Here is a 24,300-nt window from a genome sequence, read left to right on the forward strand (position 1 = left end):
TCATACGCACATGGACATCTAAAGAAAAACAAAAACTGCTTAAGTAGGGCCTCCCCGGTGGCGCAGCTGTTGAGCGCTGGGTTTTGAAGCTGCCTGCAACCTCAGCAGCGCTGGTTCGATCCCCAGCAGCTGGGCAAGGGTCCCACATGGCCCGCAGACCTCTCCTGCCGCCCGCTGCTCCCCTCAGCAGTGTATTTCGTCAATTTGCCTGTTCTGCTCCCTGCTCTGGCTCTGGTGAATCCTTTCACCCTCACGCACTTCTGACTGTACCCAGCGCTAGTATAAATAAATAAATAAATCTTTAAAAAAAAAAACTGCTTAGGTATTTAATATATGTCATTGCTGTTTCAAGGAAGATGAGGTGAGCTACGAATGCAAGAACTGGGACCATAATATGAGATTCTATACTGCATTTGCCAACTTTAGATAACCAGATACATGCTTCTTGTAGTGAAAGACTAACTGATAGAAACACAAAAATAACAAGCATACGTGTTCATTGCAAAGAAAAATAAATAAGGATTTGTGTTACTCCTCACAGTTGTCTAAACAACCTGCTTGGAACACACATGTCGGTTCCTTAGCTTTCTCATGGCTTCCTTTACATCTTTATTTCTCAGTGTATAAATCATGGGGTTAAGAAAAGGAGTGAAGACAGTGAAAAACACAGAGATAAATTTATCAATTGGAAAGCTTTCAAAGGGCCAAATATAGATGAAAATTAAGGGGCCAAAGAACAGAACCACAACAGTGATGTGTGCAGACAGGGTAGAAAGTGCCTTGGACATCCCACCAGAAGCTTGGCGATGGACAGTGGCAAGGATGACAGTGTATGAAATGAGCAAAAGGAGGAAACAGATAAGTGACAGCAGGCCACTGTTGGTGAGCACCAGGATCTCTAAAACATAGGTGTCTAAGCAGGCAAGCTTGATCACGAGGGGGAGGTCACAAAAGAAATTGTCTACCTTGTTGGGTCCACAGAAAGGAAGATTGACTGTGAATGCCAGGTGGCTGGCTGAGTGCAGAATGCCAGTGGCCCAGGAGACCCCCACCAGAACAGCACATACCCTTCGGCTCATGATGGTCATGTAGTGGAGAGGCTTGCAGATAGCAATATATCTATCATAGGCCATAGCAACTAGAAGTACCATCTCACTACCTCCAAAAACATGCAAGAAAAAGATCTGTGACATGCATCCCTCAAAGGTGATGGTCTTGTGCTCATTGAGGAAGTCTGCAATCATCTTGGGAGTGGCAAATGTTGCTTGACACACATCAATGAAGGAGAGATTGCTAAGGAGAAAGTACATTGGAGTCTGCAAACGAGAGTCAGTTGTCACTGTTAGGATGATAAGAACATTTCCCAGCACTGCAGCACCATAAAACACAGAAAAGATAAAAAAAAGGAAGAGTTGGAGTTCCCGAGAGCTAGACAGGCCCAGCAAAATGAATTCAGTAACCACTGACTTATTGCTCCATCCATTAATTGAATCTGAGCTGCTGAAGTTATCTAGAGGAAGAGCAAATAATTAAAAGATTAATTCTTTACCATTTTGCAAATCAAATAAATGCTTCCATTCCAATAATTATAAAAATAATACAGTGAGTCTATGAGACATTGATTATTCACATTTACTGTTAGGAATTTGTATTTTTCCTATGATTATTCTTATAACTATGAATTTCTTTTTACTTCTGTATTTGTGGATAGATACAATATTGAATGACAGGGATAGATAGATAGATAGATAGATAGATAGATAGATAGATAGATAGATAATCACATAGATGAGTGGATGGATAGTTCTGTTTAATAGATATGTCAATATAGAAGGAAGGAAAGAAGTTGAGTATTTGCCATTGTATTCTAACATGTTTTTTTGTAAAAATGTGTAAGATTTAAACAATACTTTAAAAGTCAAATATACTATACTTACACATTAAGTTTACAAATAGCAGGGAATGAGCAGAAGAGCCTAGTGCCTTTTTAGGCCAAGTGTAAAATCAGCCCAATCAAAGGACATCAGAGTTAGGAGGGAAATATGGCCATGAATTTGATTTACCTGCAGTAATAAGATGAGAAAAAATTAATTTCTAACAATTTAAATTAGTATCAGCAACAGATTATATTCACTTTTCTGTCTTTAAGCAATTAGTTATTATAATAGTGTGTTATATGATTTATCAGTGAAAGAAGTTTCTTCCTAGAACCTCAGAAACACATTATCTTTAAACAAATATAGTTCTTATAGTATCATAGCTGCACTGTTTACTTTTTTCAGTGAGATTTCCCTTTTATAGTTCTTGAATTTGATACTATTGATACTTATATTGACATGCTACTTACTCTTCAAAGATGTAATTTTAATTAGCATGATATTTTTGCTAATTAAATTTATATTTTGCCAATGATTTTATAATCTATGTTTTCTCTATTAAGGGCCAATGCCACAATAATAAAAATGTGCTTCCAAAACCTACTGAATAGCATATTTTTTGTAACAAACTCAGTCACAAATTACATAAGTCACCTGCTCTATACTATGCAATCTAATATACTCCAAAAGCAAGACAATGAAAAAAGAGAGAGAAATATTATGTTCCACCCTCATTTGGTTTATGTCCTAGAGGGGAAGGTGTAAGGATTGGTAGTGGTAATTAAACATGACTAAATAAAATATAGGGCCTCCCTGCTGGTGCAAGCGCTTGGGACACAGCCTGTGAGGCTGTCTGGGGCAGCTGCAGCATGAGTTCAATCCCTGGCCAGGGAGCTACCCACATGGTGCAGCAGACCTCTCCTGATTCGCCAGCTGCTCCCCTCAGCAGTGTATTTCAATCTGCCTATTCTATTCCCCACTCTGTCTCTGGTGAATCCTCTCACCCCCCACCCACGATGCACACACCTCTGGCCTCTACCCCAGTTCTTGTATGCATAAAATAAATAAATCTTTAATAAATAAATTAATATAATATAATATAATATAATATATAAATTGTGTCAGTTAATGCTAAGTTGTATATAGAGAATAAAGCAAAGCAAAGGAATGTGGACTAACCAGGTGGGTACAGAGAGCCTCACTAAGTAGATAACATCTTAGCAGAAACTGGGGGAAATAAAGGTAAAGTCTAGACACAAAAGAAATAGAAAACATATACAATAATATATGTATGTAAAATAAGCATTATCTGAGAAATATCAGTAGAATTTTGGCAGATTTATTAGAAATTGAATGAAAACTTAGTTTTTAATATTATGAAGCTGACAAATGCTTAATTGGCTTTTCTGATCAGAATTCTTCCTCATAGGCTAAAATACATCAACAATTTTAGGGAACTATAACTCACTCGTTAAAAAATGACATATATTAAAAACTATATTCTAAAATTAAATAAGATATGAAATTGCTTTCCAAACTCTAAATTCCATATTTATGTATATATAAATATACATCCAGATGCAAATTTGAAAAGCAATGTTATATCTATTCATATAAAAGCTAATTTGGTTATTCAAAAATAAAATTGAAACACTCAGATATCTAGGAAGTACTCTCTTAAATGAAGCTCCTCCTCAGAATTCAGAAGTTGGGAAGAACTCCCTCTGTGTCTATATCCATACTCAACGGAAGCTAGTTAAAATACATTTTTCAATCAAGGTAGGGCTTTTAAATATTTAGATCATATAAAAATATAAAAATTCTAGTTGCCTTTTTAGTATTATAGCTTAGAGACTTTTGCCTTTTAAAACATCTTCCCATACTTTATGTGTTTATAGGCCTGACAAGAATTTGCAAACTGGTAAATGTATTAAGCCAGTTTTCTAGCCAAAAAACTTTGTCTACAGTTAGTTTCATTGAATTTCCTCAGTTTACCTCTACAAGTACAGGCAGAATATCTCTAAAACCAATCCAAAAGTGTTTTTTTCATAGTTAGAGAAAATCATCTTCATATCCACAGTTGTGTGTTTAGCCAGTCTTCAAGTAAAGCAGAATGAAATTGTGCACAGGATGCAATAATATAAACAGAACCAATGATATCAGAAGATCTGAGCTTAATTTCTGGTTTTGGTATACTTACTCTTTATTTAAATATTTGTCCATTTGTTCCAAATTATTTGTTCCAAATTATGCACCAAACAATCTGTAGGCATGGGGATTTAAACTGGGTCCATGTGATAGGATTCTTTTCTCAGGCAATTCACCAAAGTTCTCTGAATTTTTTATTTCTTTTTTGTTGTATCACTCTATAAAAGAGCTATGTAAGAAATAAATTGATAAATAAATATTAGCTGTACTATCATACTATTATAATTAAAAGTCAAATAAAAAGTTTTGCTTCTGTTGGGGTAAAGCCAATTAGAATGGGAAAATATCTATTTCAGTACAGATTAACAACCTAGAAGACATTGAGATAAAAAATAAAGTAAAATAAAATGAAGTTAGGATGAACTATAATAATATACCCACAATATATTAAGCCTATAATTTATTAAAGCAATGAAGTAGATTTTGACCGAAAAAAGGAAGTAGAAAAGAAGCCCCATATGGCTCTTCAATGGTCTTTCTGTGTTCACCTATAGTTACTTCCAGTCTTTAGAATTCTTTTGCCTTAATCTGTAAAAAAGAAAGAAAGTAGGGTAAACAAGAGCAAGAAGTATATTTCCGGTGGTATCATTCTTAAAGAGGAAGGTATTCTTTAATGTTTCATTACGAAATGATTTCAGATTTAGAATGGAGAATTAAGTAGTGCCTTGTCTTAGACCAAAAGGTTTTTGGAGATAACCTTTCCTTGGTGACTGACTTTGGAAAGCAAGCAATTATAGGTCTCTATCTAAATAAAGATAAAGTGAAATGTGAAACCAGCTTTCCATTTAAGAAGAAATATGAAATTTATATGTGGTACTTTCTGGACTCTGAAATTGATTTTTCTGAACTCAGGCATTTAACTAAAAGGCATTCATTCAAGTAGAAAGAGAAAAGTAAAATTAACAAGACCAGAGATCAAATTGTAGAAGCTTCTCCTTCAGGTCAAGTTGAAGGTTGCTCACAGATACACAAACAAAAAAAAAATTAAAGGTTTTTGTGATGGTGATGGAGATGGGAGGCTTGGAGAGAGTCAATCAAATGCATGAAAAAAAAAAAAATGAGCTGGCAATGAAGAGACCCTATTTTTATGGGGAAATTGGCTCCTTGTCACTGTGTAGATCATTAGCCAAACTGGATAAAGTTTTTCAGACATGAATGACTTGGTTTAGCCACCTTGCATTGATATGTGATTCAAAATCACATAAATATATAATAATGCTGATGCAAGAGTTACAAGCTAGGGGCCTCCCTGGTGGCACAAGGGGTTAAGACGCAACCTATGAAGCTCTCTGCAGCCACTGCAGCATGAGTTTGATCCCTAGCCAGGGAGCTACCCACATGGCGCAGCAGACCTCTCCTGACTCACCCGCTGCTCCCCTCAGCAGTGTACTTCAGTCAATCTGCCTGTTCTGTTCCCCACTCTGTCTCTGGTGAATCCTCTCACCCCCACTGTATCTCTGGCCTGTACCCCAGTTCTTGTATGCATAAATAAATAAATCTTTAAAAAAAAAATAGTTACAAGCTAGAAAAGGTCCTCAGTAAGAAAAAAATGCAGCATTCTATATTTATATAATGCAAGAAGAAAAATTGCTTAGTTAACTTCACACAAAACACAGTACTAAATAACTACTATCTCATTTATCCTTACAACAATGCTGCAAAGGAAGTACTATGATTATCTTAACTTTTTAGTGAAGAAACCACATCCTAATAACAAAGTTAGTGTGACAAGGACACAATGCTGGTCAATTATGGCCTGCCTACTCAGAAAACACATACCACTGTATATTGCTCACTTAGGAACCTTCCCTATATCTAGGGAAGTCTGCCTAGCATTAAAATAACAATTTTGGGCCTCCCCGGTGGCGCAGCGGGTTGAGCACAGCGTTGTGAAGCTGTCCGCAGCCTCTGCAGGGCAAGTTTGACTCCCGCTGACCAGGGAGATACCTACATGGCATGGCAGACCTCTCCTGTCTCGCCCGCTGCTCCCCTCAGCAGTGTCTTCAGTCTGTCTGCCTGTTCTGCTCTCATCTCTGTTTCTGGTGAATTCTCTTGCTCCTCTGGCCTGTACCCCAGTTGTATAAATAAATAAATTTTTAAAAATAAAACAAAAATAACAATTTTTGTGGCCCATCCTATACCCCATCATCATCTTTGTTCTTTCAGAACTACATCACCAACATGTTCACCTTGACAGGATGGCTCAATCCATCACTGTGTTATCAGCGTCAATAATCAGTTTGATATTTTGTTTTACACTTTAAAATCTTACATGTTACCTCCAAGTTCTCATATTTAAGAACCGAAGTCAACTTAATTCTAGTAGTAACTTTATACTGTCTTTAACACTTTGAGTGATAACATGTATTTGCAATTAAATCCACGTACCAGTTTTGAGAGAAATCCCAGGGGAGTAATAACAAGTTTAAGAAGAGAGACCTCCAGAATCCATTGTTTTTTTTTTTTCCAAGAGTGAATCATAAGATCCCGTAAAACAAATATTAAATATCATACCACACGCCCCCAAATCTCAGATAACCAATCACGTAGATTGGAATAGCCAATTATAGAACTTCCTTTGTGAAGTGAAGTCATCTTGCTGTGGGAGTTATTAACACAATTTGGTTGTTTTCCCCAAAACAAAACGGTAAGAACTTTCAAATTGTTTCCCTGTGATGCAAATGAGGTGAACATCACAAGGGGGGAATGTAGTGCTCGAGAAATGAGAAACGCTACCTCTGCTCTCATTTTATAACCAGCCTCCCAACTTGTCCCTTCTTTTCCATTGTTTAAAGTGATTATACCCCTCAGCAATGGTCCATAGGCTCAGAGTCTGAAGAAAATATATCAGAAGAAATGTAAACCTGCCAGTGGACCTTTAAGAATTAGAATTTTCTTTTGTCTAATCCTTTACTTCTTCCTTTTCCTGAAAATACTGATGATAAATGTTTTCAAACTCCATACTACATAGTATGCTACCAAAAAAATCAGTAATTCATTTACTCTTTAGTTATTTTAAGGCTAAAACAATATTTTTAGCAAAATATATATCATGGTTGGAAGGAAAATGACAGAACTGAATTTGCCAAATTTCCAAATATGTGTGTTCATTTTTGTATTTCCTGTAAACTTTGCCTATTTCAGAAGTGAAAACAATTGTGTCCTTAACTCCCTTTCTCTTGAGAGAGAGATATTCTAAATTGATAAGCAGATTTCAAAGAAGTAGTAAATATACTAATATAATAACCTAGATCTCCAGTTTAATTTCCTGCTGTATTAAGCTACACAAAGACTTCACTATTCCCTGGAATGTGCGATCTTTGGAACCAAAGTTGGAAATTTACTTTGCTCCACAGGGGGATCAAAGTTGATGGGATATACCAACCCAGCTAAATAATTTACTGTGTTCCACACTCTGCTTTTCTTATGGATTCTGAAGTCAGGTGTTCGCAGATTATTAGTATTTTAGGACCACATCCTGATAAAAATAAAAATCCATTTTGAGTATTGAGTATTTCTGCTCAATACTTCAGAATTTATTAATCGTAAGTGGATAGAATTGCTTCAATATAGACACAACTTGCTTCAGATGTTGTGTAAAGATAACTGAGAGAAGGACCGAAAAAGTTTTCAGGTGACATAGGAAAATGGTTAACTTTTTTTTATTTTAACATCATTTTTTTTAATTTTTTAAACAATATTTGCCTCCCCCCCAGCCCTTCAGATTGAATGGTTAACTTTAAAAAATATATATTTATGCATACATGAGCTGGTACAAGCCAGAGATGCGGCAGGTTGGGGTGGGGGCCAGTGAGAGGATTCACCAGTGACAGAGTGGGGAACAGAACAGGCAGGCTGACTGCAATACACTGCTGAGGGGAGCAGTGATAGGTTGCTCTCTGGCCAGCCAGGGATCGAACTCCTGCTGCAGAGGCTGCGGATCGCTTCATAGTGCGGTGCTTAACCCCTTGCGCCACCAGTGAGACCCAAAAATGGTTAACTTTTGAAACACAGTATGTCTTCTATCAGTGGACACTCAAATTGTTTCTATAACCAAGCTTTTGAGAATAATGCTGCAATCAACATTGTAAAGCATATAATTTCTTGATTTGATGGTTTCATATGATAGAAGCTCAAAAGCAGGATTGCTAGGTCATAAGGTATTTTCATTTTTTTAAGATAAATCGAGATCACTTTCAAAATAACTGTACCAGTTTATATTCCCACTAATAATGTTATAGCATTCCTTTTTCTCTGCATCCTCTCCAACATTTGTTTTTGGGGATCTCTTTAATATGCGCCATTCCTACACTAAACAGTACCACCTCATGGTTATTTATGTATTCATTCACTGAATCAGTACTATTCCATAATCATCTACCATTTGCTAGGTTCTGTGCCAGGTCCTGGTGATACAGTAGCAATCCTGAGAGATTCAGTTCTTGCCCATGTGGAGTCTATAGTCTTGGGATTTCTTGTGATTCTGAATCTATTCCTCCCTTTATCTACTTCTTCCAAAGTAATGACATTTCTAGTGACCCAGTGGTCTCAGCCAGAAAGTTAGTTCCTTTTGATCTCACTCCAATCTTCAAATCTGCCTGGCCTGCCTCTAAAACATTTCCAATTTACCAAATTATTTCCATTTTAACTTTCCTTTCTAAATCTTCATTATTTTCCCTTAACTGTTACAAAAGCTGGTCTCCAAACTTCTGTTATTTAATTCATTCATTACTTCATCCAGAGTGATTTTAATTCATCTAGTGTGATCTTTACATATTCCTCATTTTTAATTTTCATCTCATGACATTATTGCTTCCTTCATAACACTCATTGCAATTTGACTTTTTAATTATTTCATTTACATATTGTTTCTTTCTCCTTCCCTTCTCTCTACCCAAAACTATAGTCTCCATGTGGTAAAAACAGAATCTCTCAGCGTCATTGGTGTATGCCCAGACCTGGTACAAAACATAGGCAATGGCAGGTGATTCAGTAATAGTACTGAGTCATTGAATGACTATATAAGTGACCATGAGGTGTTTATTTTTATTGTTAAGAATTTCTATTCAGCTTTGTCTTTTTGAGAATGTCATAAAAATGGGATCATACAATGAGTTTTCTCTTTATACTGGCTATTTATTTTTACCCAAAATAATGCCTTTGATACTCACAAAACTATTGTATGAATCAATGGTTGGTTCCTTTGGACTTGACCATTTGTCATTTGTCTTTGAGTTTTGTCCAATAGGATAATCGGACAAAAACGTTTTTGCCTTTTCTTGCCACTATTGAAATCCTGAGGGTAACATGTGAATGAGCCCATGCCAGTCTGTTGGAAGCAATGGCATGCTTGTAAATATTTAAGAATTGCAGGTCGGGGATTCCCAATGTCCATGGTGTAAATATTCTTACTATGACTGATTTGGAGAGGTGTCATGTTCCCTATCCCCAGTTAAATGCAGTCACCTTGGACCCCAAGTCCCAGGGTGCCTAAGCCAGGTTTCCTGAGCAGGGGAAGTAGGGGCAGGATCAACAAGCTATGCTTGGTATATAACTGGTGGCCTTGTACTGCTGGTTAGCTGGAGGGATCGTATTTGACCACATGTTAGTCAATTTATAGTCTTTCTCTCTCTTCCTCTCTCTCTTACCATGTTCCCCCCTTCCATTCTCCCTCCTTTGTAAATGAATCTTTTTTAAAAAATTTTTTAAAGATTTTTATTTTTACTTATTTATGCATACAAGAACTGGGTTATAGGCCAGAGGTGACAATCTACTGGAATACACTGCTAAGGGAAGCAACAGATGAGACAGGAGAGGTCTACTGCGCCCTGTGGGTTATCTCCCTGGCCAGGGCCTCAGCAGTGATACCATGATAGTGCTGAGACTTAACCCCTATGCCACCAAGAAGGTCCTGTAAATGAACCATTTTTAAAAAATGTCTATCTGCATGTCTTTGTTTGGTCTTGTCACAGGTAAGGATTAATATCCAGGTGACCCCACTTCCTTGGGGAGTGGCCACCACAAGCCATAAGCCACCACAGTTTAGCGATTACCTTAAAATTCCTGATAATTCAACAATCAACACTTAAGGGCTGCTGTCAGCTAACTCCAGCCACCAGAGAGGCCTGTGGAGAGAACTGAGGTGCCATGACTGACAGCCAGCTTCTTCTGCCACCCTGCCAACTACCAGATATGTGAGTGAGGTATTCTTGATCTTGTAGATTCCAGACTCACCTGAAAGTTCTGAAGAACCCAGATGTACTAGTTCATATCAAAGAAAGAACCCATCTGCTGTATTAGGCAATACAAATGGTTGCTTTACATCGGTAAGTTTTGTACTAGTTCAGATCAAAGATCCCAGATGTACCAGTTCAGATCAAAGAAAGAACCCATCTGCTGTATTAGGCAATACAAATGGTTGCTTTACATTGGTAAGTTTTGGGGTGATTTGATAGGTAGAAAAATCTAAATATACAATTCTACAAATCTAAGGATATGTACAAAATCTAGGATACAATTATTTATCATTTCATTGCAGCTCACCATAATGATGCCTTGAATGGTATAAGCAAATGATAAGCAGTTTCTGAAAAACTGATTCAACAAACACCAAGATAATCAGTGAAATTTTCTTTTCACTGACATGAGTGGCTCTTTGTCATATTTCTAGTGCACTGCTAGGTCCATGTAAAAGTTGAATTATTTATTAAAAATGTGGAAAATACAACTGCAATACAGAAATGTAAAGTAACTGTTCACACTAGCTTCACATCCCAGTTGGCATTAGCTGGTTTCATTTCTCCATCATATTTCATTGTGGCTTTTGTAAAGCACATAGATTCAAAAAAAAATTTACCCAAGCTTCTTGTCATGAGATATATGTCATTTTAAAGGTCAAATTTAAGTTGGAAAACACAAACTAAAACCAAATATTTGAAATACGAGCATTTAGATATATCATTCCATTCTCGCCTTCTTTTAAGACAGGACAATTTAAATTAGTCCATATATCTAGGACATGGGGGCAAATAGGCAATAACTTTGTTATTGAGATTTTATGCCATATAATTTGCATAGAAGTGAATCAAACCAGACACCCTTAAGCTAGACTACTTCTATAGTTGGGCAATGAAGATAATTAGCCACTATGTGGGCCTATGTAAAGATGGAATACAGAAAATGGCCTTTAACATTATCCTCTCCTTCTAAAACTGGACATTTCAGATTGTCTTTTTTTTTAAGATTTGTCTATTTATTTATTTTGTAGAAGAACTTTATATGGGCTCATAAGCTCATAGGGGCTATTATCCTTAGTCTAGGTTCCTTCCATTTTCTGTTTTTAAATATGTTGCTTTCGGGCCTCCCTGGTGGTGCAAGGGGTTAAGACACACAACCTAAGAAGAAACTATCTGCAGCCACTGCAGCACAAGTTTGATCCCCGGCCAGGGAGCTTACTCACATGGCGCAGCAGATCTCTCTTGACTTGCCCGCTGCTCCCCTCAGCAGTGTACTTTGGTCAATCTGCCTGTTCTTTTCCCCACTCTGTCTTTGGTAAATCCTCTCACCCCCTCATACCTCTGGCCTGTACCCCAGTTCTTGTATGCATAAATAAATATATCTTTTAAAATAAATAAATAAATATGTTGCTTCCCCCCCTTTATTTTTGGTTATTTAATTGATTAAATTATTTTAATTTTAAAGATTTGTTTATTTTTATACAAGAACTAAGGTACAGGCCAGATGTGCAGGAGGGTGAGAGGATTCCCCAGAGACAGAGCAGGGAACAGAACAGGCAGACTGACGAAATACACTGCCGAGGAGAGCAGCGGGCAAGACAGGAGAGGTCTGCTTCGACAGGAGAGGTCTGCTTTGCCATGTGGGATTCTCGCAGGCCAGCTGGGATGGAACCCGTGCTGCAAAGGCTGCAGACAGCTTCACAGTGCGGCGCTCAACCGCCTGCAGTGCTCAACTGCCTGCGCCACCAGGGACGCCCCTAAATTATTTTTAATGGAGGTAGTATTTGGTATTGACACTATAGTCCACCCACCACCAACTCACCCATAGTCCACCACCATAGACCACTGTGCTTCTTCCCTCTGTTTTTACTCCTTCCTGACTGCCTGACCCCCTCCTTGGTGCTTCAGTTCTATAGTCAACTATCAAGGATTGGTTTTTAAGTTTGCCTTTATCTGACTCTTGCTTGACTTAATTTATATTCCACATATTAGCAACCCCATCTGGTATTTATCTTTCTCCTTCTGACATACTTCACTTAGCATTATCGCTTCCAGCTCCATCCATGTTGCCAAGGTTTCTTTCTTAACATATTTTCTCTCGACTATAAACTTACCTCTTCCTGATCATACCCGATATTTTTGAGAGAGAGGACTGTATCAGTGTCCTCACTTTATCATCCACCATTCACTTCTCTTGCTGTCTTGTTTTCTCTCCATTTGCTCTATTTCAGGCCCTTTTCTGTCCTGTGCCCGCTGGCCTGACCCCTGTGGACTGCATTATGTAGCCCCTTTTGAGCCTCAGGCTTTAATTGAAATTAGAGAGTGTTGCAAGAACTGGCTGAGTTGAGAGAGAAGAGAGACATGGAGATATTTCTTCCACTTCTCTTATCTGCCACATCATGAAAATTCTGGTGGTAATTATGTCCTGGACTATTTAATATCTTGCAACCCCCTCCCTTGCTCCAGGTCTCACTGTTCATTTCTGTCTCTTGTCCTTTCAGGCTGAGCGGTCATTTCTGCTGCTGCCAGTCCCTGGATGCTTCATTTAATCCCACTAAGATGTCTATAAATAGTTGTTCCTTGTGTAGTATCAACCTAACATCTGTTTTTCTTTTTGTAATGTAAGTGCCAATGTAAACTTTAATTGCTTAGCTATCCACTTCAAAGATGGCTATCTCAAATAAACACACAGTCAGCCCCAGTACTACACAAAGAGCAAGGCTACCCTCAAGCCCACATTCTTTCTTCTTAGAGATCTTGGTTGCTTTCAGTAACTGACCATTTTAGCTGCTGTATCTCTTCCTGCCCTTTAAATGTTCACTATCTTGTTTTAAATTCATCAATAAAGGGCCTCCACAGTGGCCTGGATGTTGAGTCTCAGGCTGTCACCCCCTGAGTTCTATCCCTCCCCAGGGAGCTACCCACATGGCACAGCAGACCTCTCCTGTCTTGCCTGCTACTCCCCTCAGCAGTGTATTTCAGTCAGTTTGCCTGTTCTGCTCCCCACGCTGTCTCTGGTGAATCCTCTGACCCCCCCCCCACACCTCTGGCCTGCACCCCAGTTGTTGTATGCATAAGTAATTAAAATTAAATAAATAAATTCATCAAAAAGAATGAAACCAAGAAACCCTAGGCTCCCACCCTCTATTCCAATAAGAAGTAGAATCCCATTGGCAATCACACCTGATTCTTTCTCTCTCTGCCTCCCCACACCCACCTCACTGTGTGACCCCAGGTGTGCCTTGCAGGTTCCAGGTCCCGTAAGTAATACGCTTTTCTCCCTAAAGTCTCCTCATGGTTATTACTGAGGGCATTTTGCAAAGAAAATAAAAACAAAGATCTGCCTAACCACATGTTGGTTAAGGTAGGCTAAGACAGGCACACATCACTGCCAAATGTGTTTTCTGTTTCCTCTAGCTACCTTACCTAGTACATTTCTTTTAAAAAGAAAATGTATTTTCATTTGTTTATGCATACAAGAACTAGGGTGTAGGTGGGAGATGCGGGGCCTGAGAGGATTCACCAGAGACAGAGTGGGGAGAAAAAAGGCAGGTTTTCTGAAATACACTGCTGAGGGGAGCAGTAGGCAAGACAGGAGGGGGTCTGCTATGCCATGTGTGAGTTAGCTCCCTGGCTGGGGATTGAACACATGCCTCAGTGGCTGGCAATAGCTTGACAGCACTGAGACTTTAATCTCTGTGCCACCTGGGAGGCCCAACTAGTGTATTTCTTAACTGGCCCTAGTCTGCTCCCAGACCTCATCATTTATTTAAAACTACTTCCACTTATCTCTTGTTTTAGCCACCTGCTCAAAACCTGCAAAAATAAGTGACTTGCCTAGACAATCCATTAAATAAAAGTCCCCTAGTCTTTGTGTAACCTGGGGCTAAAGCTGAATGCTGAGGTAAGCCCACTGGTGAGTGGCTCTGGTGAGGATGAATAGCCCCAGGTGAAAATCGCTTAAGTATCAGTGGGGGTGGAGACTCTGATAGGAAATATAATGGCCTGCAGAAGCAACCCCAGGGATTCAGCGTTTTTTTAAATTTTAGTGTTTTCATATGTCAGCCTTTGTGCAGTCAGCCATTTCTGCTCCTGCCATGTCCATTTTCCAGAAGACAATTTCAGGCCTCTGCAGGACATGGAGAGGTTTCCAGAGCCAACCTCAAAGAAAAGCTCGGAGGCTTTGCAGGTAGCCGAGGAACTGAAACTGTTTCCAGCTTTGTTGCTGTTTCCGCCTGCCCATAGGGGAAGGCAAAGAGCAGGAGCTGGGCACCCACTGAGCTGTGAGTGCAGGAGCTGGGCGCGCCACTGAGCTGTGAGTGTGAGCCTTTTGTCAGGTTATTTGGCCGCTGCAGCTGCTGTTTCAGTGTTGTTTATCTGATACTGTGCTGGTTCATCTCAGCAGTTCTGGTGTCTTCTGTTGGTCTTCTGCTGCCTTTCTGAGTTGAATTCTGGCCTATTATCTGCATAGTGCTCCAGGCCCACAGTGGTGGGAAGATGCTGTCTTAGATGATGTTTGTATTTAGAATTTCAAAACAGTAGACACTGCTTCGGGTGACCACTTGCTTCAGTGACTCTTTGCTTCCCCTTGTTTGTTAAATACATCCTATTATTGTTGTTCCCTGAATCTGAGTGGTCTTGCAAGTGTGTGCTCCAGTGAAGAACTCACCCGACCACTAAACTATTTGGATACTGTCCTTGGCCAGTTTTAGTGCCCTTTATTGCCTGGTATCATTAATAGGAATAATATAATTTGCTTATGGGAAAATGTAAAAAGTAGTTAAGATAACTTAAGTATCAGGTTTCTCTCTACTATGTATCCAAATACCTACCAAGCATGTCCATTTCAAATCCTTAATATACAATATCCAACTCATCATCTTCCCTGTATTTGATTTATAATGAATGCTTTTAAAAATTTATGAATGAACTCCTCTTATAGTATGTATAATCTTGTAGTTTTAGAGGTAAAATTCTGAGAGCCAGTCTTATTCTCTCTGCCTTCAAAAGCAGCCGATCAATGGGTCTTACCTTTTTTTCCCCGATGGGCCTTATCTTCAAATATCTCTGAATCTGTTCAATTCTGTTTATCCTAACATCATCTTCAAGTAATCCAATATAATATCAAAATGGATTGATGCAATACAGTCCAGTTTATCTCCTTGTCTTACGCTTCATACTTTTAACCCATTTTCTATAATTCAATCAGATTGATCGTTCTAAATGCATAACACTAAATCACCTAAAACACTTCAAAGTCTTTCCATTGCACTTTCAACGAAGTCCAGATTCTTAATAATGCTTATAAGGACTTATAAAATTGGTTTCTCTCGTCAGACTTATTTTTCTCTCTCCCTATTTTTAGTTTTAGTAACTCTAGTTTCTTTAATAAGACATCATGAAATTTCAGGTAACTAAAATAAAATTATATTTTGCTCATGTAACTATGCACAATGTATTCCTAGTTGGTGGCTGTTCATCCAAGTAGTGATTGGGCAACCCAGACTTTTTCTATTTTCTTGACTTAACACCCTTTAGGATCTCATAGTCTTTTTGCCCCCCTTTTGCACAAGGGATAATAGAGGATTGAAACATATCAAGTTATTTGCTACCATGGGTCAAATTGCTTCATCATTTTTTGCATGTTATTAGCAAGAATACAAGATATATGGACTTCCTGGATGAGAATTGTATTCCTCCATGGACAATCAGTTTCTAGTAACAGCTAAAGGAGGAACATAGAATTTGGTGGCTATTTCATTGTCTTTGATTCACCCTGACTCTACTATCTCAGCTCAGGTCAACCTAAACTTAGTTAAATCCACCCATGTTTTGACCCTCTCATCACAGGCCTTTGCAGGTAGATTTCTGGACCTTCCCTCTTCATCTGCTAACACACACCAGGTTTATTTTTCTTGCTGGTTTATAAACAAGATGAGAAGTTCTTAGTCATATGCTTGCCAACATTTCCTTCTGGAAATGTTGATTTTGTCTATAGGTTTTGTCTGTTCCTTTGTTTTGTTTCTCTATATTTCACATATGAGTGAAATCATCTAGTATTTGCTTTTCATCTTCTGAATTATTTTGCTCATCATAATACCTTACAGTTGCATCCATGTGATCACAAATGACAAAATTTTGATATTTTTAATAACTGAGTGGTACTCTATTGTGTAAATACACTAACTTGAATAATTAATGTTTTCTATTTATGTAGACATGGTATTTCCAAATACATTTTCTTCTAATCCAATATCTTCTTTCTATATTTACTTCATGAACTGTCTAGACTCTTCATGATATTTAATAGAAATAATGATAGCATGAAAGCCAGGAGTTAAGGATCATTAGATGCTGACTACACAATAGCAATATTTACTTTTGGTAAGATTGGGAAGAAATGGGTACCTTCATGTGCTGCTTCAGGGTGTTTAAATTTGTGTATCTCCTTTAAGGGTGATTTGACAGTAGTTAGTAACATTAAAAATGGACATATCTTTGTATGTATTCTACACTGGAAAAAAGAATTTTAAGGATGCTAAATGTAATATTGTAAAACTTGCAACATTAGGGGGATAAAACCTAAAGATCTGTAAATAAAGGACTAGATAAGCCAATTAAAGCTTACAGTGGAGCAGTTAAAAAGAACATGGCAGATCAATGACTGACCATGGAAAGATTTCCAAGATACATTGTTGGGAAAACAAACAGAAAGAGAATATAGTTCCATTTACATAAAAGGAAAAAAAAAACACATGAAAACTGATTTGTCTGTTTTATATACATGAAAGAATATGTAACTCCACAGAAAACCTCTATAAGGATACAGGTAAAAATTTTTACAGTAACTTCTAAAAATGGTGTGGAAAGTAGATGCAGCACTTTTGCTTTAAACTATTCTGTCTTGTTTGAATTTTTAACAAAGTGGCTGTGATAATTTAAGCATTAAATGTTGGTAAATATCAGGCTTTGAGTGACATCCCATGAAGCACTCATAGTAAAAACTGTGTTTTTGAGGTTAGATTCTATGATATTAGCTTTTCAGAGGGACTTTCTGTAATAAACCTCATGAAATTTCAGGTAACTAAAATTAAATATTTTGCTCATGTTTTATGGACTTCCAGTTGCTTCTTCCATTTTGTTTGTCATAGAATAAATCTTTTAAAAAATTAAGAGCAAAGAACAAAGTTTCAATTTCTGAGTCTTTTCTCATTTGTATTGTAGTGGAGAGAAAATGGCTCTCAGACATCTAGGGATTGAAATATTGGCTCCCACCTGCCCTCTCAGTTTCATCACCTGGAAAATGAGGTAAGTACACTACCTACCATATAATGTTATGACGATCAAACATAACATTGAAAGACACTGACACTTTGCAAATTTAGGTCCATTCTAAATCTCTTTTCAAAAATGAAGAATTATTTTGTCAATAGAGAGGATGTAATTGAATCCATACTAAGCAGGACAAAACGAATCATGATTTGTATTAGCTTATACATACTCTTCCCAAGATTATTGAAGGGAAGAATAATACTTAGATCGGAACTATTAATTTATGAATATATCTGTTGGAACTGCAAAATCAAGACACAATTTATAGTGTCCCAGATGAAAAAAATCTTTTAACAATTACACAAAAACCAAGGCATAGATAGAAGAATCTATCATAAATTACAATAAATTTATTCTCCAGAAAAGGTTAACTGTAGTTAAACAAGTCTTTGGTTCTAATATCAAGTGAATACCTCAACTTGGACATTCCAATTAAAGTTTCTATCTTTATAAAACATCAGTAAGATACTAACTCATGGGTCTGTAAATCTATTCTATAACCCTGCAATTTGGTAGGAAAGAATGAGATACCTGTATCACTGTGACTGTAGGAATGCTTGAGTTCCCCCAAGTTGAAAGGGTAATTTTAGTTTGAAAAATGAAGCAGAAACGTCCATTAATCACAAAGTTTATTAAGCAGTAGAGCCAGTGGACAGAACTTTTTTTTTTTTTTTTTGGTGGGACTCTCACCGGTGGCTGGGGATCAAACTGGCACTGCAGAGGCTGCAGGCAGCCTCGCAACCCAGCGCTCAACTGCTGCGCCACCAGGGGAGGCCCTGGACAGAACTTTTGAGTAAAGATAGAATCTGTATCTCCCACCCTGACATTGTCTTCTTATATAGCACTGAAGTTCAATATGTAAGTAAGGAGGAGTTTGTGTAAAATTGCTAATGTTGGGGTTCAGGGACTATTTTATGTGTGTTTTGTGCTATTAAGATTAATAGGTTTGTGGTTGGTTCAAGGGTACAGTTTAATGTGATGTAGAAAACAACAGAAAATTAGTCTGTCTTCCAGGAGTAGGAGACCAATTGGTCATGGGCCAATGATGGTGTAGGCACAAGATAGTCACTTTGTTTTTCATATATTTCTTAATTCATTGAATTGTTTGGACAGGTCATTTATATTATTTGGTCTTGAATGTCCTCAGCGAAAAGTGAGGAATTTGGGCTAATCATTTCTGATAACCCTTCCTCCCCAGAAGTCCATGACAAGGTGTTGTCTAAACCTCCCTTAATTTGGAGCACTTCTTTTTCTTTAAAATTGATCCAACCATCAGATGATTGCTATATGTATTTTAAAAACTACATAACATTGTATTTTGTAAATGTATAACAATAACATGTTCCAAGAGACCACATTTATAGACATTTAAATATTTTGTGATATTTTGTCCTTAAAAGTGCTTGCAATAAATGCCCTATACATATTTTGCCTTATATATGTATGGGTAATGTAAGATAAAACGCTAGAAATGTCAATGTCAATTTAAAGTTTTAAGCTTTTAATAAATGTTAATCAAAATCTTCCAAACATCCTAACAATTTGGTGGTTGATAGCAATCTGTGAAGTGCCCTGTTTTATCAAATCTGATCATCACAGCATACTATCAGACTTTTGGGTTGTTGCTGATCATATAAGTGAACGAGTGAATTTAACTGTAATTGATTGTCCTACAAGTGAGTTTCAGAATTCATTAATGTGTTCAAGATTCTCTTGCCTACATCAAGAATAAACTACCTATTCTTTTTTTTTTTTAAGATTTATTTATTTATTTATTTAAGCAGTGGGTACAGTCAGAAGCACGGGAGGGTGAGAGAATTCACCAGAGCCAGAGCAGGGAACAGAACAGGCAAAGTGATGAAACACACTGCTAAGGGGAGCAGTGGGTGCGACAGAAGAGGTTTGTGCGCCATGTGAGACCCTCGCCCATGGCCGGGGATTGAAACGGTGCTGCAGAGGTTGCGGGCAGCTTCGCAGCCCAGCGCTCAACCACCTGCACCACCAGGGGAGGCCCAAACTACCTATTCTTATACTTCATTAATTTTCTACTGGCTTCTTGAGCATTTGCTTATTGACTTATAAGAGTTCTTTATAAAATAAAGATAATAGCCCCTATAAATAATACTGTTTTTCACCTAGTTTTCTTTGACTTTATTTGTGACAGGCTTTAAATAAGAACACCTCTGTGGGGAATAATATAGTCAGAATTATCTTTTTCAGAAACTTTGTAATCTTTGCTTTTTTTTGGTCAAACCTATTGTGACAGGTTATGGACATGTCTGATGATTTAAAAACCCAAATAGAACTAATGGTGAAATAGGAATTAGAAAATGGAAGAATATATCTCTAACAACAATTGGTCATGAGCCAAAGATCTAATTCTACAAAACATTAACCACATCAAATAGTCACTCATTAATACCAGTCTCCCTCCTCTTTCTCCCTCTGCTCTCCCTCTCCTTAGCTCTACTTCCACTTTGTATACCCCTCCCTAAGGATGAGAATACTGAAGATCAGAGCAGAAATTTTTCAAAGATATCATCATCACCTCTCCATTTGCACCAATAAGGCAAAGTTTAATGGGGAAAAAATATACTACCAACAGTATCATGACTACATTAATGTTTATTGTGCATTTACAATGTTTTTGGCATTATATAAAAATATATAAAAAGTAGTCAGATTTAAAAGATCATTATCATGTTTGACACTGCACAAATAATATTGACCAAGAGTCTTAAGATACAAGAAACGTTAGCTAAGTAACCTCATGGCCCAAAAACACTGTGTCTACAGATCTAAATCTCAGCTTGCACAGGGGCTTAGCATGCAGAGTTAATATTCATGCACATAGTCACTAACTCATATCTTATAGTATAATCAAAATACTGAATCCAGTGTGATGACAATTGCAAGCTTTCTGTTCTCTGTTAAATAATTTTTTTTCCATTGTTAGAATGCATTCAGTCTTTCTGTTATAAGGTCTTTTTCATGATGCAAGTCACAGGGAGAAGAATAAGAATACTTTTAGCTACCAAATGAAACAATAATTGGTGATTTTAATCTTTATTTTTAGATTTCTGTGAGATTATATTCCTCTTATATATTCTACAAAATATGAAAGAGAAGACTTCAGAATTCATCATATGTTGCAAACAACTGTTGTCACTTTGTCCATTTATAGTTAGGTACATATATAATTAACATTAGCTCTGAATTGAAATATTCAACACCTCCCATATTTTCAAACAACTTCAAAGATACTTGCAATATCCTATGAATAATGTGGAATTCATTCTACCTAATTTATAATATTAAAAATAAGGGAACTTGGACAATAGATACATATGCTACTGACAATACCAAACCTAAGGAGCAAATATTGTGATGAGTGGAGCATCAAATAATCTAAGAAAAAAAGAAAATTTTATTGGACCAAAGAAATAGACTAAATTGCAAATAACCAAATAAGAAATGACCAGAATATTCCATATGAAGGAAAAGTTAAGCGGACAATTATACATTTATAAAGTGAAATCCATATTGTAAAATAAATTTTCTAATGTGTCAAATATAAAAATGTTATATAAGTTGAGTGAAAATATCAAAAACTCAGTTTACTCCTTTTGATTGCAAGGTATAAAAATATATGTTCAATTGGAAGTAATCATAGGTTTAGTAACATGAATAACATATGCACCAAAATCTCTATAAATTCTTAATATTTAAAATATTACTAGATATTTTGAAATAAGTTATACTTTAATTATAAATATTGAAAAAGTGCTAAAATATGTTTAATTAGTAAACCAGAATTGATTTTATTTAAATTCACTACATCTTTTTAGAAAACCCAATTCACAACTCAGTAATACATCCTTAGCACAAATAATCGGCATGATACTGTGATCCATTGGAGGCTCTTCATACATTTGAAATTATGCTCCCTTATGGTGACCCTAACTTTCCCAGGAGCTCACATGATGGTTTCTCAACTTTCTCATAGCTGATTTAAAATCTTCATTCCTTAGAGAGTAGACAATTGGGTTCAACAGGGGTGTACAAACAGTGTAGAACACAGAAAGGATCTTATCCACAGGAAGTCGACTAAAAGGCCATATATAGAAATAAATGAAAGGTCCAAAGAAAAGAATCACCACTGTGATATGGGCAGTTAATGTAGAAAGCGCCTTGGATGACCCACTGGAGGACTTGCTCCTGACAGTGATCAGAATGATAACATAGGAAATTACTAAAGCCACAAAACAGATCGATGCTATCAGGCCACTGTTAGCTAAGGTTAAAATGTCCATCTCATATGTACCCATGCAAGCCAGCTCTATCACCAGGGGGAGGTCACAAAAGAAGCTGTCTATCACATTGGGACCACAGAAAGGCAACTGCACTGTAAAAATCAAGTGAATTGCAGAATGCAGAATACCCACAGCCCACGCAACAATCACAAAAATTATACAGAGTCTCTGAGTCATAATCGTGCTGTAGTGCAGGGGTTTACAGATGGCTATAAATCTGTCACATGCCATCCATACTAGCAAAACCATCTCACTCCCAACAAAAGCATGAAGAAAGAATATCTGGGCCATGCAACCCACAAAGGAAATAGTCTTGCGTTCAACAAAAAAGTCCACAAGCATCTTCGGGGTGGCAAAGTTTGATTGGCAGATATCAATGAAAGAAAGGTGACTAAGCAGGAAGTACATAGGGGAGTTCAAATGGGAGTCAGAGGAAATGATAATAATAATCATGATGTTGCCCAGCACTGATGTCACATACACTATAAAGAAGATGGCAAACAAGAACATCTGAAATTCCCAAGAATTAGAGAGTCCCAGAAGCACAAACTCAGACACCACTGATTCGTTTGCTTGAGCCATGTGTACAGTCTACAGTCACCTGAATAGAAGAAAGTCAGGAAAATATCACAATGATTGACACTTATCTAGTGTATTCTGTATAACAGAAATAATGATAAGCTGTTGATTAAAAGTCAAGTTAATTTAAAAACTGTAAATAATCATTAAATTAATATTTAACCATTATTGCTGAGGGAGGTGGCAGAAGTGCAAAAAACGGTAATAGTTATGGAACCTATTAAATTTAGGAATATATAGTATACATATTAAAAAATAAAATGTAAAATGCAAAATCAGAGTAGCAAATATAAAGTGATACATTCATATATTAGACATTACCAACATAACAAAAAAACATATAATGGACTGGATGCTATATAAATTAAATTTTGAGTTTATTAGCCAATATCAAATAAATAAGTATTTCAGCAGTACAGGAATAAAGATTCAAAGGCAAAAAAATGAAGGACCCATTCTGGAAGGCATGACTTGAATGACCTGGTTGGAGCCCAGGAGCACTAAAATTGAGTTGGGAATGGCAAAACAAAAGCAACTTATACAGTCAGTTAGCACTGAGTAGAAGACTAAGTGGTCTAGACGAATGTTCCTGAAGTTACACAACCTAGAGCTTCCCAGTGTTTAAGGAAAGTTAGTAGAAACTGTTTACCATATTATGGATAGAAGAGGCATCAGTGACACTCTCAGTTTCTGTAAAGCTCAAGAACATTCCTTTCATTTTTATCACAACTATGAGTCAAAAATTGCCTTCTATCACAGAAAGACCATTTATAAATAAATCACCAATGTAACCCAGTCTCTTCTGACTCTGCTTTTTTTCTCTACCTAAACACCTTATACACCTGACTTATCAAAATCTGCAATACCTTCAGAAATGGTTGTTTGGGAAATATTTCATATCACTAAACACAATTCATTGTGAATATATAGTGGAGTCCTAGGTCACAAAGAACATAATAGGTATTAATTTTGCACAATTTTTTAAAGGTCATCTTATTTTTGAAAAAAAAAGATTTTCTGAAAATATGCAAATTTCCTATAAATTTCACTTTGGCAATATCTAGTAAATAAGGCATGTCACATTTCACTTTTCAAAGTACAGGAAACAACCTGAAAATCTTCTCCACACTAATTTCCTATGATTTCTTAATCCAAGTATAACAGACCAAGTTTAAACATAACTCATTATTTTTTCATAATTAAGGTAAGTACCCATTAGTGAAGATAAATAACATTTGTCACTTACTAGCTCTGTGTCTGACCTTAGAAGATAGAGCTAGATTATCTCCAGGGGTATTTTCATCTCTAAAATTATTAGTGCAAAGGCAATAATGTTACAGAGACATAAGAAGTTCATAGATATCACTCAGGATTCCTTGAACTATGCCCAGACCATCCAGAAGCTTCTTCATTAATGAATCCTTCGCTTTTTCATGTGCACTTCAGGGTATAAGTGTTTTCAGATGACATTTTATACTGGAAGTGAATTCCCTATTTCTTTCTGTAAGATCAAGTTTAATGGAGAAAAGTTATGTTACATTAATATCCATCTGAAATATGTCAATAGAACTTCAAAGTGATAAATATGCATAGTTTTTCATTATTTTTTTCTTTTAATAGTTGATTACTTATACACCTATCAGCAAAAATCAGAAAGGATAACCTCTGACTTGTGCTCCTTTTGTATATTCACTCCTTCATTGCAGGCAATTTTTTTATTTTAAATATTTTTTACATCATTTTTCATTTTTGTAT

The 24,300-nt window shown here is 36.8% G+C and overlaps 2 protein-coding genes across 2 annotated transcripts; both read right to left on the reverse strand.

Annotated features, from left to right (window-relative positions):
- Positions 1 to 545: 545 nt before the first annotated feature.
- On the reverse strand, positions 546 to 12,147 carry LOC119237986 (olfactory receptor 4K1-like). The gene is made up of 2 exons (XM_054692853.1): positions 12,144 to 12,147; positions 546 to 1,510 (listed from the first exon to the last, which is right to left on the reverse strand). The coding sequence occupies exons 1-2, from the start codon at positions 12,145 to 12,147 to the stop codon at positions 546 to 548; spliced, it is 969 nt and encodes a 322-aa protein (XP_054548828.1).
- A 9,465-nt stretch (positions 12,148 to 21,612) lies between these two features.
- On the reverse strand, positions 21,613 to 22,548 carry LOC119238190 (olfactory receptor 4K1-like). The gene has a single exon (XM_037501899.1). The coding sequence runs from the start codon at positions 22,546 to 22,548 to the stop codon at positions 21,613 to 21,615; it is 936 nt and encodes a 311-aa protein (XP_037357796.1).
- Positions 22,549 to 24,300: the final 1,752 nt, after the last annotated feature.

This window comes from Talpa occidentalis, unplaced genomic scaffold (assembly GCF_014898055.3).
Source record: "Talpa occidentalis isolate TD23 unplaced genomic scaffold, MPIMG_talOcc4v2.1 talOcc4.11, whole genome shotgun sequence".
Taxonomy (NCBI): Eukaryota; Metazoa; Chordata; class Mammalia; order Eulipotyphla; family Talpidae; genus Talpa; species Talpa occidentalis.